Source organism: Tauraco erythrolophus, chromosome 1 (genome assembly GCF_009769465.1).
Source record: "Tauraco erythrolophus isolate bTauEry1 chromosome 1, bTauEry1.pri, whole genome shotgun sequence".
Classification (NCBI taxonomy): domain Eukaryota; kingdom Metazoa; phylum Chordata; class Aves; order Musophagiformes; family Musophagidae; genus Tauraco; species Tauraco erythrolophus.
Window position 1 is genome coordinate 42,913,816 of NC_141465.1, and position 13,212 is coordinate 42,927,027.

The window sequence follows — 13,212 nt, forward strand, 5'->3', positions numbered from 1 at the left end:
TCATGTAATTTTGGAAGAGATGCATCTACATCACCACTAGAAGATAAAGTAATGATTTAGTATATTGAAAAATATTTATTACTGATTGTTAAGGGTTAATACATCAATATTCATAGGTCTTTATTTTTTTTCCTTATGATGTAACAGTTTACAGGAGCAGTAGCAAAGTGCTAGCTGTGAGACATTGGATTTTCCTTCATGTTCTGGTAAATTTTGCTTTCAGGAACCATTAGCTATGCTCGTGTGGTCCAATACAGAGCCAGACGAAGCCGTGCCTCTTGCAGCTTGTTTTTGGAGTTGACCCTGATGTTAATCTACGAAAGGGATTCTTCTCACAGTGAACCATTTGATCAGCACGCTTGGGTACTTTTTGGGTACAGCATTCTGACAGTGCATTTGCTCCTTTGAATATAGCATGATGTCAGGTTGAGCAAAAGCTGATTCTCTCTTTTACATTTGGGTTGTTCTTTTTTTTTTTGTAACTACTTGTAATACGCACACGGAAGCTGTTGTCGGAAATTTTCGTTCTTAAATTGATGAAAACAAAGGCTGACACTTGGTATTTCATTATATATCCACTTACAATAATTTTGCTTCATCTCTCAGACTTTCAAGAGGGAGTTGAAAACAAGAGAACCTGTTATCAGAAGTGCGCTTGAGACTGTGCGAATCTTCCTAGCAGAGCAGCCTGTGGAGGGGCTGGAGAAGCTCTACCCAGAACCAAGAGGTAACTGAAGAAAAAGCAGAGTAATAACACATTGCTGGAAAGATCAGTGATGATCAACAATGATTAAATAAATTCTGCCACGCACTGTGAAAGAATTTCTTTTACACTCCAAGATGAATGCCAGTATTCAGAAATTAAACTAAAAATATAGATGAAAGAAACCCTTAGTGATCCATCTGAACACTGCGGTGCTAAATAGGCATGCATATTTATAAGCAGATTTTGAAACTGGCTTTAAACCTTCAGGAACTATCTATAACTATAAGCCCATTTGAGGTCTTGAATCTGCAATTTAACCTAAAATTCAACCTGTAGTCTCAGTACCACAGAACTAAGCAATTTGTTTAGTAACTGTATATCAGGTGTCAAACAGATCAAGTCGGACCAATTCAGCAAAGCTCCCAAATCCACTCAATCACAGCGAAAGATTCACAATGATTAATATTTATGAATGTAAAGAATTCTTTTGCTGAATCAGGATACAGCTGATAAACTTTTAGCTACACTTAGCATGTTTAAAAACGCCTTTATGTACTTAAATGTATATTTTGGTGATCTGCAGGTGGCAAGATCTAAATTTGTTAAGAGATTTTTCAAATGAGAATACATTAATAAAATAAATTTCACAGACGTCTTTAGTTTTGATTAGTTTCTTACTGAGCTTTGAACTTACCCAGATGGCAATTATTTTTCTTCTAAGATAGAATATGTTTTAAAAGCTTCTTGACTTTCCCATTTAGAGCTGTCACCTGAGGAAAGGGCCCAGAATGTCACTAAGCTTCTTCAAAGGCAAGCAGATGAGGTCAGAACTGAGTGGGATAAGCTGAATCTACAGTCTGCTGATTGGCAAAAGAAGATAGATGATGCTCTTGAAAGACTACAGGGCCTTCAGGAGGCGATGGATGAACTAGACCTGAAACTACGCCAGGCTGAAGTCTTCAAGGGATCCTGGCAGCCAGTGGGGGATCTGCTAATTGACTCTCTGCAGGATCACTTAGAAAAAGTCAAGGTATGTGTCAGTATATCAGTATTTCTGAGTACAAAATAATTGGCTTGTTCATTGTATGAATCCCTAAATCAGGAATTATCTTCTAAAATGAGAAATGGATAGCTTTGTATCATAGTGATTTATAGTTTTTTTAAACAAAAAGAAAAGTACATATGAAGAGTTTTATGATTTCTGCAGTTAGAATAGAATCAAATCAACATTGAGAATGTATATGGTCAACATGGGTAAAAAGCACTACAGGAATGTGTAAATATCCTCAAAACACTCAGTGTTAACTCAGGAAATACAGAGTTATTATTAAAGAGAATAAAACAGAATAGATAGGAGAATATACGATAAAAGTATAGAAAATTAATCTGTCCTTTATTATACTTTTGTAAGTATGATGAGTAGGTAATTGTGTCTCTACTTGTAGAGTAGAATTTAAAGAATTTAAAGTGTATGGTTTTGATGTTGTTTTGTCCTGACAGTGGGATTTGCTATCTGTCTGATGTGAGAACAAGGCCTCATACATAAGATAATTCAAAAAGAAATACCAACGCTGGAAAAATGATCATTATTTTCTATAACTTAATGCTTATCTGCTTTCAAGAGGTGTTTCAAAAAATCATTACTAATTGAAAAAACTTGTGAGGACTTGTCCTCTTTCAGCATGACTGCCATGGCCAGACTTTATAAATACTACAGAATTTCTTCAGCTAGAGCACAATAGAGGCAGTTGCCATTTTGAAAAGAACAAAAGTTCTGTTCCATTCACATAAATGGGAATCATCTGTCGTTTTGTAAGACACCTGAGCTGACTGTTATTTTCTCTAGTAGAACACTAGGGCCTACATAAGAGGAAATAACATTACTAATGGCAAGAAAAAATACCTTTAAGTCACATGTAGTTTATTAAAAAAAATAATAAAAATACAGAAATTTAATGAGTGTCCTGTGTACTTTACAAGACAAATGAAATGCTTGGTAGCTGATGAACAGTTAGCTGCAAAATTTGTTTATCTTAATTTAAATTCATAAATGAACAGAAGAGATCTATTTATAAATTCTCAGAAAGTGTCTTCTATTATAGCCATGGATTTTTTTGTGATTTTGAAGAAGATATTCTGAACAACAACAAAAAACCTGAATCCTGATACTACTGGAAAACAAATCGAGATACTTAATTCTAAAGCTGTGACCATAAATGTTGACTTCATAATTATAGTACTGTATACCCTTTTGGCTTGTGTGTTTGTTTTTTTTTTTTTAAAAAAAAAAAAAAAAAAAAAAAAGGAAAATCTGTCTTAGAGGACATAATGAAATTCTTGTAAGAGCCATGACAGAATAGAAATCTAAACACTCATGAAAATCCAGAGGTGCTATCAATCTGTAGGTGTCTGTTTATTTTTTCTGAAGTGTCAATATTAGGGCCAGACAGAAACCAAGACTTCTGTTTCAAGATTTATAATTAGATGCTACCACCTACCCCCTGATTTTTATCTCTTTTGTACACACATGATGATATTGTTCTTTCAACACCTTCTATGTGTTCATAATTAGCTTGGGTAATATAAGAACACAATAAGCCAAAAGCTGAATAATATTAACTGAGTAGTACAATAATTGCTGAAAATGTGCTATCTAGAGTGCATGTATTACTCTAAGGAAATGTAATTCCAACATAGATACTGAAGACAAATGCATGTATTAACTAAGCAATGTAAGCATGTTTGTGAAATTAATAACTGCCAAGAAAGCTACAATTGTGTCTGCAATTTTAAAAACTGCATGTTTTTAGGTTTTACCTCATTTATTCATACTTATGACATACATATATTTCCTTAGAGTGAAATCTGTTTTAGAAAACTTGTAAATCAACCAATAATTTATATAACCTTAAAACAGAGCATGTAAATACATGAAAAGTTTTCAAGTTTGCATTTGCTGCATAGAAACTGACTAGACTATAGAAACTTTGATCTTGATCCTTTATATCCTTAGCATATCTACCTAAAGTGTACAAATATTTAGAATATACTCACAACCTTAGCTATAATTGCTGGGTATAATTTTTCAAAACCTAGAAAAGAAGGTTTCATGTAAATATGTTATCCGTGACGGGAGCAATAAGATGTGATGTAAGCCTATTTTTATGTTGAATGTATTTGTTGAATAGTTAAGTTCACAACTGGTTTACTCTCTGTCTAGATAAGTTTAGACGTAACCATTATTACTATCTCAGTAATAATGAACAAATTTAGTCATTTTTTCTTCCCCCCCACCCCCACCCCCTGCCCTTTATTTTGTTTAAATGAAGCACAAACAATTGAAAATCCATTTTTGGGGGACTTCATTTCCACAGCTATCAAAGATATAAGAGAAAGAATATATTTTGGCCACTTTTCTACAAGGAATTAAAGTTAATCTAGGCCTTTCTACAAAATGTAACGCATGCTTATTTTCTTCATAAGGCTTTAATGACTACTTAAACTTTCAATAACAGTATTAGATTCATAGTTACTTGTAAACGAAACTGTTGCTTTGAGAGGAAATTATTTACTAAAAGAATTTCTAGTCTAATGCCTGAAAGTCTTAATAAGATTAAGAAAGCTAATATGGGAACATTTTCAAAAAAGAGTATGTAGAATTGACTCAAAGCATTAGCCAGGTGAACAGGAGTGTCCACTTTGTGTGTGCTGCAGAAATGAATAACATCATTCCTAGTCTAAAGTGGAGGGAAGGAGAAGAATGCTTCAACTTGCTTAGCACTGAATTGGTTCTTTCTACATGCTAATTACTTCTTCCAGTCTACAGGCCCAGTCCTTGGCTCCAAAACTGCAGTAATCCCCCAAAATGCCGTATACATATAAGAATGGAAAATGAGTTAAAACATGTTTTGTAATTCCTGCTGTGCAACTTTAAAACTTACCTTTTAATATTCAAGATTGAGGGAATCACTGTGACATTTAACTCAACTCTGCAGATTTTAGATGCCTTTGATATCTGTTATTTGGCCTCTATAAGCTGGTTTAACACATGCCTGGTTACTACTGTTTTCTTCTTGCTCCTCTTAGTGATTAATTCACTTAAAGGTTAAATACTTCTCATTTGCAAATGTTTCAATTAAAAAGTAAGGCTGTTGAAGAAGACACAAGTTATATAGCCTTCAGTTAAATGTTATTAGTAAATGATAAAGATATTTCTTCATAAATTATATTTTCAGCCAAACATCATCAAATTTATATATAATACTTCTCCCATCCTTTCTCTGGTGATGGCTGATGATATTACAGTGTGAAACAGGGTATCTATTACTCTCTATACATCTAAGCACCCCAAGCCACCTTCTGGGCAGATCTTCGAAATATTGGTCCCATTAATTGCATTCTGGCAAATCCTTCTCCTAATCAGGATCACAGTAGCCTTCCCAAACCTAAGCTGATGAATAACTTCCTAGGGAATGAGTTTACCCGGTGCCATTTGTCACTGTTCTCTTTAGTTATAGTTGCTGGAGCTCTTAAGGTCATGACATAATGCTGAACTCGCACAAAATAACTGATTCTTGATCAGTATTAATGATTTACTATTACAGATCCTTGATCTGTATTAATTTACTAATTGGTATTCATCTCTGATTCTGAGGACAAGAGATAAAAACAAAATATTCTTCAGACTTCTCTGCTGTCCTAGTTTTTCTGCCTTTTTTCTTCTCATAAGTAATCTTACCTGCTGACTGAAATATAACTTACTTTCTTAATTACACACATTCTTTCCCTCTCTCTCTCTCCTCCAAGCATACCTTTCTGTCCATTAAAATCCAAACTATCACTTAACTGTCTTAAATTCAGTTCAAGCCCTAATAAATCTATTAAATGTCTCCTAATATCCATTGGCTGATTATTTGGATTGTAGCTCAGATCATGTTTTAGACATAACCTGGGATTTCTGCTTCTTTCTGCAGCAAATTCAACAGATGCTTTCTTCTTGCAATCACTAACTAAATTTTCCCCTTTTCATCAGAATGCCTGGAATACTTAGGATCACTTGAGACCACCAGTCAGTTCCTACATTAAGCTTTTCCTGTTATGCAATTGATATATAATCAAACCTGCCTCACCCATTTGGGTTTTATTCAAAGATCCATTCCAGGAACTGGCAGCGGAGCCACCTATCCTCTCTTTCTCCCCGAAAAACCCTTCTTTGCTCCATACCAACCCAAATGTTGATGATAATTATGCCGCTATTGTGCAAAAAGCCTTACATGTCATTCTGATACTTTCTCTGTGTGTTGTTGTCTGTCTGTCTGTAGACATCTGTTGAGAAATACTAGTAGGAATGAATGATGTTGAGTATTCAGAGAAGTACCCTTAAGAATTTTTGGATTTTGATACTTTTAAAATCTAAAATATTATTTTTTAAATGAGAGGACACTATTTTGGGATGTCGTGTATAGAATTTTGTGTCTGAGAAGGCAATGTCATTTTAACGCAGCGATTTATTTGTTACTAAAAGTTCAGCTACTCCGATTGTTGTGGGTTAGGCTGCTCCAGCAACCAAACCGCTCTCCCCACAGTCGTTCACTCACCCTCCCCCAGCCCCAGAGATGAGGGAGAGAATTAAAGGATAAAAGGGATACCCGTGGGTTGAGATAAGAATAATTTAATACAGATGATTTAATACACAGTGTAGATGCTCACCACACCCTCATATACAAAGCCCGTCTCTTCCTGAAGCTGCAATCCTGGATGAATGCGAGGCCCCGAAATAGAGAGGGGGAGAGAGAGTACTCCGAGAGTGGGAGTACTGGAAGAGAGAGGGGGGAAAAAGGCAACAGAGCAAAAGTGCAGCAAGCGCGAAAGAGCAGAAGCGGCGAAAGAGCCAAAGCGCAAAAGCCCTTCTGTCCGGCTGTCCCTCACCTTTATACTGGGCATGATGCTGCATGATATGGAATACTGATTGGCCAATTTGGCCCTCAATCTTAAGTCCAAGTACAAATCGTAAGGAGAGTCTTGGACCCCTTGTCCCAACTATGCTCCCCCCTTATCCTGTTGTGCTCCTGCACACTGGCAAGAACACGGCAGCTGAAAAGTCCTTGAGACCTCAGTGCCAACTACAAACATCAGCTTGCTATCAACATTCTTCTCAGAGCGAGCCTCTGGGTAAAACCAAAACACGGAGCTCTTCTAGCTGCTAAAAAGAAGAGCTAACTCTGTCCCAGCTAAAACCAGGACACCGATGTACTTATGAGAGCACAATGCAAAGCACTTTCTTATGCCAGTGATATTCTACCATATCACTAGTGGCGTTTAACTACTTCAGTTTTCTGTCATAGACAGCACTGTATGGGAACAGCAGAGCCTCTAGACTCTCTGGGGGATATAACTGCTTTCTGATAATTTTTTTTTAACCACTGTAAAATAAAATGAAAAAATAATCAAGAACAGGTGGTAGTGTCCATGGTTTCTCTAGTTCAAAACAGAAGCGCGTATCTCAAGAACACCTGCGAAATAAAAGCTGAACTGTGTAGCTCTATTTTCAATTAACTCCATTCTGTTATAGAATGATTTGTTCTCCTTCATTGTCACATAAAAAGGGCACCTTGACTCAATATGATGATTTTTAACTGTAAAAAGCAGAACAGATTTAGTGACATCTTGCATTTTCCTGTGAGCAGTTTTTACGAAAGTCTTTGTTGTACTTCTTAAGAACTGATTATTGTTCTTGCAGATTCACTTTACAGTTACAAATAAAGCAGTTACATGGGAAGACTACGAAATTTTCATATAGATTATGGATTTAATATGTATTAATGTAACAAGTGTATTCACAAAGGCTGTATCTATTCTTTTAAATTCTTTTTTTTCACAGCCTATTTACAGTTTTAACACAATTTCGACTAATTCTTTTCTAAAAAATTGTGAAACTAAAGGCAATGAGAAATTCACGAGTGCTGCAAAAGTAATCCTTTTTTTCTGAGATGTCATGCCTGAATTATACGCTGTTTATTTCAGACTTTCTTCAGCATAATTGACAGTTGTAGCCAATTGTATGTTAGGACAAATGTTCACTGGAAAGTGTCAACGTGAAACATCTTTCTGTTTTGGAAACTGAACAGAGTTTGCAATTATGCACAGATCAGAAATGAACTGATCTGCTCATCATCTACTCCAAAATTACTTTCTATATGCACTCAATCCTTTTGTCCCCAGTCATCTCTTCTCTAAATGAGATAGAAAGTAAGATAACCCCTTAAGATAATTAGCTAAATTTCAGTTGTGTTCCTATGAGGCCATAGAAAGGAAAGAAATAGATTTGGCAAGGTTAAAGCACCATATTATTAAAAAAACACTCTAATACTAAAACAGCAACCTCAATTACCAGACAATGAATGATCATAGGCAGTTCAATAAAAGAGGGGGGGGGAGGGGAAAGCCTTATATATTCTTCTGTACTTCTTTTTGGCACTGTTCAGCTACTGCTGTGCTGAAAAGAGGTATTTTACAAAAGTAGACTCTTACAATGTTATTATGAGGGAACTGTGCTGACAGCTGCCTGCAATGAAGAATCTGAGAGCAAAGCAAGTTACTGAATTTCTGATTTGTTTTCTCATTCATAGAAAAAAAAAATCAAATTCTTTCAAAATTATTTAAAATGCTTAAGTAGTTGATAATTTTCTATCCTGCCTGAAGAAAGAATGTTTTTTGTAAGGAATTAGTAGGGGTCACAGACAAGAGAATTAGTGAATGACACCTAAATCAAGATAGTAGTCCACATTCGTCCCATCCTAGCAAAGAGGATGTGTACTAGACATGAAGAGATCAGCTTGAAATAGAGCCATGGAAACTATGCAAGAAATTATTACCTAGAAGATGTATTGAATAACCAGAACTTCCAAACAGCTAGATATAAATCACAGTACTAGATCCACGTTAAAGTAAAGTGTGGTCAAATTTTAAGGTGATGCCCATGTTCCTGTTAATTTTTTGCTATCATAAAATTAAGCTATGCATTAAGATAGTGGAGCTCAGGCAGTCCAGTCTGTAAAGTAAAATGACATTATACATACAGTGACTTTTGAGATCTTTTTAATTCCACTTTACTGATAGTCTCTATGTTCCTTAAAAAAAACAACACAACAACAAAAGACAATATTTATTTTTCATATGGAGGTCTAAATATATATGAACAGCAAATTACTGCTATTTGAAGTAAATTAACTTGCCTGACATTCTGAACAAACTTATTTTTGTTCCACGATACCACGTAGTTTTTTCATATTGCCTAGATATCTTTCTGCATTATTTCAAGCTCAACCTTCAGATTTCTATCATGTGTAATCCCTTTTGGATTTTTATGTGCAACACTGATTGGTTTCACTGCTTACATAAATTTGAGGAGAAAGTTTCTACTTTTCTTTCTGCAGAGTATGCAGCAGGCAGATCTGCAGAAGCAAGTGGCTATAAAGTATTGTTTCAGCAGTTTCATTACTCATAGACTATGATGTATTTTGACAGATTACAAGCATTACTCCCTACTATAGCTACACTCCCTATTATTCTTAGATTTTTAAAAAATCCAAAATACTAAAGCATTCTATATACAGAATTTTAGAATATGAACTAAGATTCAGTATTTTTAAATTGTTTGTACAACTAAAAGATGACAGGGTCCATTGGTTGACAGCTGAATAGGAAACTATTTGCCTGAAGTGTAGGAAATGGAAGTGTTAATATTTTCTTCTGACTACAACTGAAATAATACTGTTGCAAATGCTTCTCAAGTTTAACATTTCATATATATGTCATTCTGCAATAGAATCATGCAATAATTATTTATGATATCTTCTTGGACTACTTTGAAATGCATATACATTTTTTCAATTTAATTTGAAGCTAGCTGTCACCACCAGTCTGTAATCAATCTGAATTAAATTGTCCTATTTCCTTTAGTAAGTCTCTTAGTAAGTTCTGTGCAGGACTGATTTTTAGAAACTGATTTATACAGAACAGCCATTTCCTTCTAATTCATTTGGCATCTTTTCAAAACTCAAAGAAATCACCCCTGAGACAATTAGAGATGACCTCTATAAACAGTTTTTGTAGGTGTGAAATATGTGTAGACTATGTCCTAAGTAAGATACTATGAAAGGAGGGGATGATCTAATGGCATTCTAGAAAACTTTAATGTTTTGAATATAAATACAGTCAATAAAAACAGAATTTACAAAATGGCAAAAACTCTTTAGTGACTGTTTTAATGCTAATGTAAGCTATAGCATCAGTAGAGTATACCAGAACATAATAAATTTTATTTTTAAATAAATCAAAATCTTATTTAAATTCACTGGAACACTTTGAGATCCTACAGATGTCCTTATTATACAGAATATTTTTGTAAATTTAAAACATTGTGGAATTTGCTATGATGAAAGCAATAGCTGAAGTTTGTTGAATTTGTTAACGGTTCGACTTTCGGGATGTTGTAAAACATCAAAGACACTTCACCTAACTGCCTTACCTAATTGGTTGTACAGCCTGGTATATTGTTTTTACCTTTTTTTTTAAATGTAGTTTTAGACAGCAAAGAATTTAGTAGCGTTGTTTTAAATATGAAATTGGGTTAAAAACCATGGAGTGCTTCATCACACAGTTGTACCAGCTGAAGTTAGTTCTGCTATGCTTCTTAGCTTGCAGGAGATGAAAGCTACTCAGTTGTGTCCTGTGGTCTCTCAATCTCATTTTAACAGCTTATAAATTAATTTATTTTCTCACATAAAAAGAAATATAATCACAAGTGGTTATTTGATACTTAAGTCATGTATTTACAACTGATACAAATTTAATCTAAAAATCTCTGCCTTATGTTGTTGCTATGTAATCAGTCACATAGTATTGAGGAGTTTGTTATGGCAGTAACTATGGCAATAGCCCATATCTAAGACCATTTTAAATATCTGAAGCAAACCATCATTCCTTGTGCTGAATCCTTTTGCAATAAGCTATGCATCTCTGATCTCATATTTAGATGCTACCACTTTAGTTATAGTGAATGTTTTATGGAGACTAGATTCCATAGTCTATACCATCCTGCCTATTTTAAAGGGACAGTACAAAATCTTTTCTACCTAGGGATCATAAGAAAATGATGAGCAGGCAGAGAAGTGAAATCTTGGAGTAGTCTTTTAAAAATAAGACTACCCTTGACCATACTACTTATTGGGAAATAGTAGTATAATTGAGATACAGAAACAAAGTTCTTTGTCTCTGCTAACAAAGAACAAGCAAAAAATCAGTATTCTTTAACTAAATCTTTTGGGACTCACAACAGTTAGTGTGAGAAATGGCCTATTGCAGACCATTTTGCTAAGGAGACAGCACCTGGGAAAGAGCTGCACCAGATTTCACCTGATTTGCACCAGATTTCTGCTAATTGTATTAACACAATTAATAATGGAACAGATTAGCTATTTTCTCTTTGATTGAGGACCTTTGGGCTGAGTAATACTCTTAACCTCTCCCTGACAGTAAGTGCAGAAAAATTTCTGAACTCTAAAGAATTAAAAAAGGTGACAAGTAAGAAGTGGAAATCTTTTCTACCTCCAACCTAGTTTGGTAGAACATGCTATTATTAGATCAACAGATTTCATTTAGAGACAAATTTTCCCTTGTATAAAATCACCCTGCTGATTTCAGTAGGAGGTCAACATGCACATCTGCAGGCAGAATTTGGCTTTTTAAGTATTGGTAATCTCTGATCTCGGTTTCTGATAGCCTGCTGAGAGAACTGACTAATACATGTATAAAGACTTGTCTGTCATTTTATGCCTCTGAAGTTCAGAATTGAGGTCAGACCAGAACATTTTTAAGAGATTGTGCTTTATCGGTTCGTCAGAACTAAGAATGAGACTTGAGCTTTCAGAAGGAGAATTAAACACTAATGTTTAAGTACCTAAGTGGCACAACTGTTGCAGAGACTTTGACATTTAACATGGCTTTGTGTTTTGTTTTAAGTTTGCCATATAAACACAACACATATAGATACCAGTCTGATGATCAAGTATAAACATTCCCAGACATAACATTAAATCAAATGTGCTCTTGAACTGTTGTGATTCTGTTGAAAAGCCTTCTTTCTCTAATAACCTGGAAATGTAAATATTTATCTAAGGGGAAAAGAAAGAAATACAATGCAAATAACACTTTTCTTTTTACTATGGGACCATTTTATTCAGGCTTTCCTAAGTGAGTGTGGCTCAGAGGTGGGTGGCTAAAGGGAGAAAAAGTATATCAAAGAACTATTTATAACAGAAATCTGATCTGCTATATATAGTCTGCAATTGAAACATTTCTACGTAAAGCAAAAGGACATACCAGCAGTGAATGTAAAACCGGAGACGTGTATGTTCAGTGAGACACAAGAGGAGGGAAAAGGGAGAAGGAGTGCTAGAAATGAATTTTAATGTTGTCTACTTTCTGTGAGGAGGCAATTTTTTCAATGAAGTCTGCCATTATTATGTTTTTAATGAAATCTTCTCTTAAAACGTTGACTCTCCTATTCCTGGAAATGTATTTTGGTGTTGTAACCATCAACTGTGCAGATTCTGTAATGATAATGTTACTATGACATGAGCAAATCAATAAGCAAAACGAAATCAATTTATCAAGCTCATATGCTGGTACACAGTAATTATTTGGGGACTGCTTGAAGCAGGGAGTGCAATGGATCTTAAATTGCCTGGGATGTTTATCAGTGACCCATTGTGCTATACTTTTCTCATTTTAATCTTTATATAGTTAAAGCCTAATAGAGTTTTATTTCATTTTTTTGTCCAAGGTTAACCCATAATAAAACCTTATAATTGCTACTTGGCACTTTTATAGTGCTTCTCATATTCCACATAGTATGAGTTAATCTTCTCAGCTTCTTTCTGAGAGTGCAACAGAAGTAGTATTATCCCCAGTTTACAAATAGGGCAATTGAGTCAGTGAAACTAATTTGTTCAGACAGTAATGCCACTCAAATTATTTTAATTCTCTTTAGCTTTTACCTGCAAATTGTTTTATTTTAGAAGGGTTCGATTATCCAGAGGATTAAGAATGACAGTTTTCATTGCTTTCAGCAGGAGCCACAGCTACTCATTTCCCAGAGCTGCAGCCTGCTCTCCCTCAAGACCTGGCAGAGCAACCTGCCGCCTTGAAGGGTTTCAGCCTGAATGCCTGGGAAGGTGGGCACCCAGCCTGTGTCTGATGCTGCTATAAAAACCCTAGATCTGTTTCATTTTTCAAGTTGTATTTAACTGTCTCCTTTTCAGCATTTTATTTTATTATTCTTTCTTCCTAAATTAGCTTAAAAGATAAATTGTTCTCTTTTATGTTCTACTAAAATCTAAGTTAGAAATTAATTCCCTTGTCTGGCAATGTTGAAGGATGTTGGGTTTAGACATAAGAAGTCTAGGAATTTCCATCTCAAGATTTTGACTTGGGATTTCACCCAC

The 13,212-nt window shown here is 34.9% G+C and overlaps 1 protein-coding gene across 4 annotated transcripts in view; it reads left to right on the forward strand.

Annotated features, from left to right (window-relative positions):
* The window catches only part of DMD (dystrophin), a 1,192,425-nt gene that overhangs the window by 996,127 nt on the left and 183,086 nt on the right, over window positions 1-13,212 (forward strand). For all 4 annotated transcript variants that reach the window (XM_086608718.1, XM_086608727.1, XM_086608735.1 and 1 more), the window contains 2 exons: window positions 607-727; window positions 1,468-1,736. In XM_086608718.1, coding sequence (XP_086464844.1) covers window positions 607-727; window positions 1,468-1,736 — 390 coding nt within the window. The remainder of the gene's footprint in view (window positions 1-606; window positions 728-1,467; window positions 1,737-13,212) is intronic.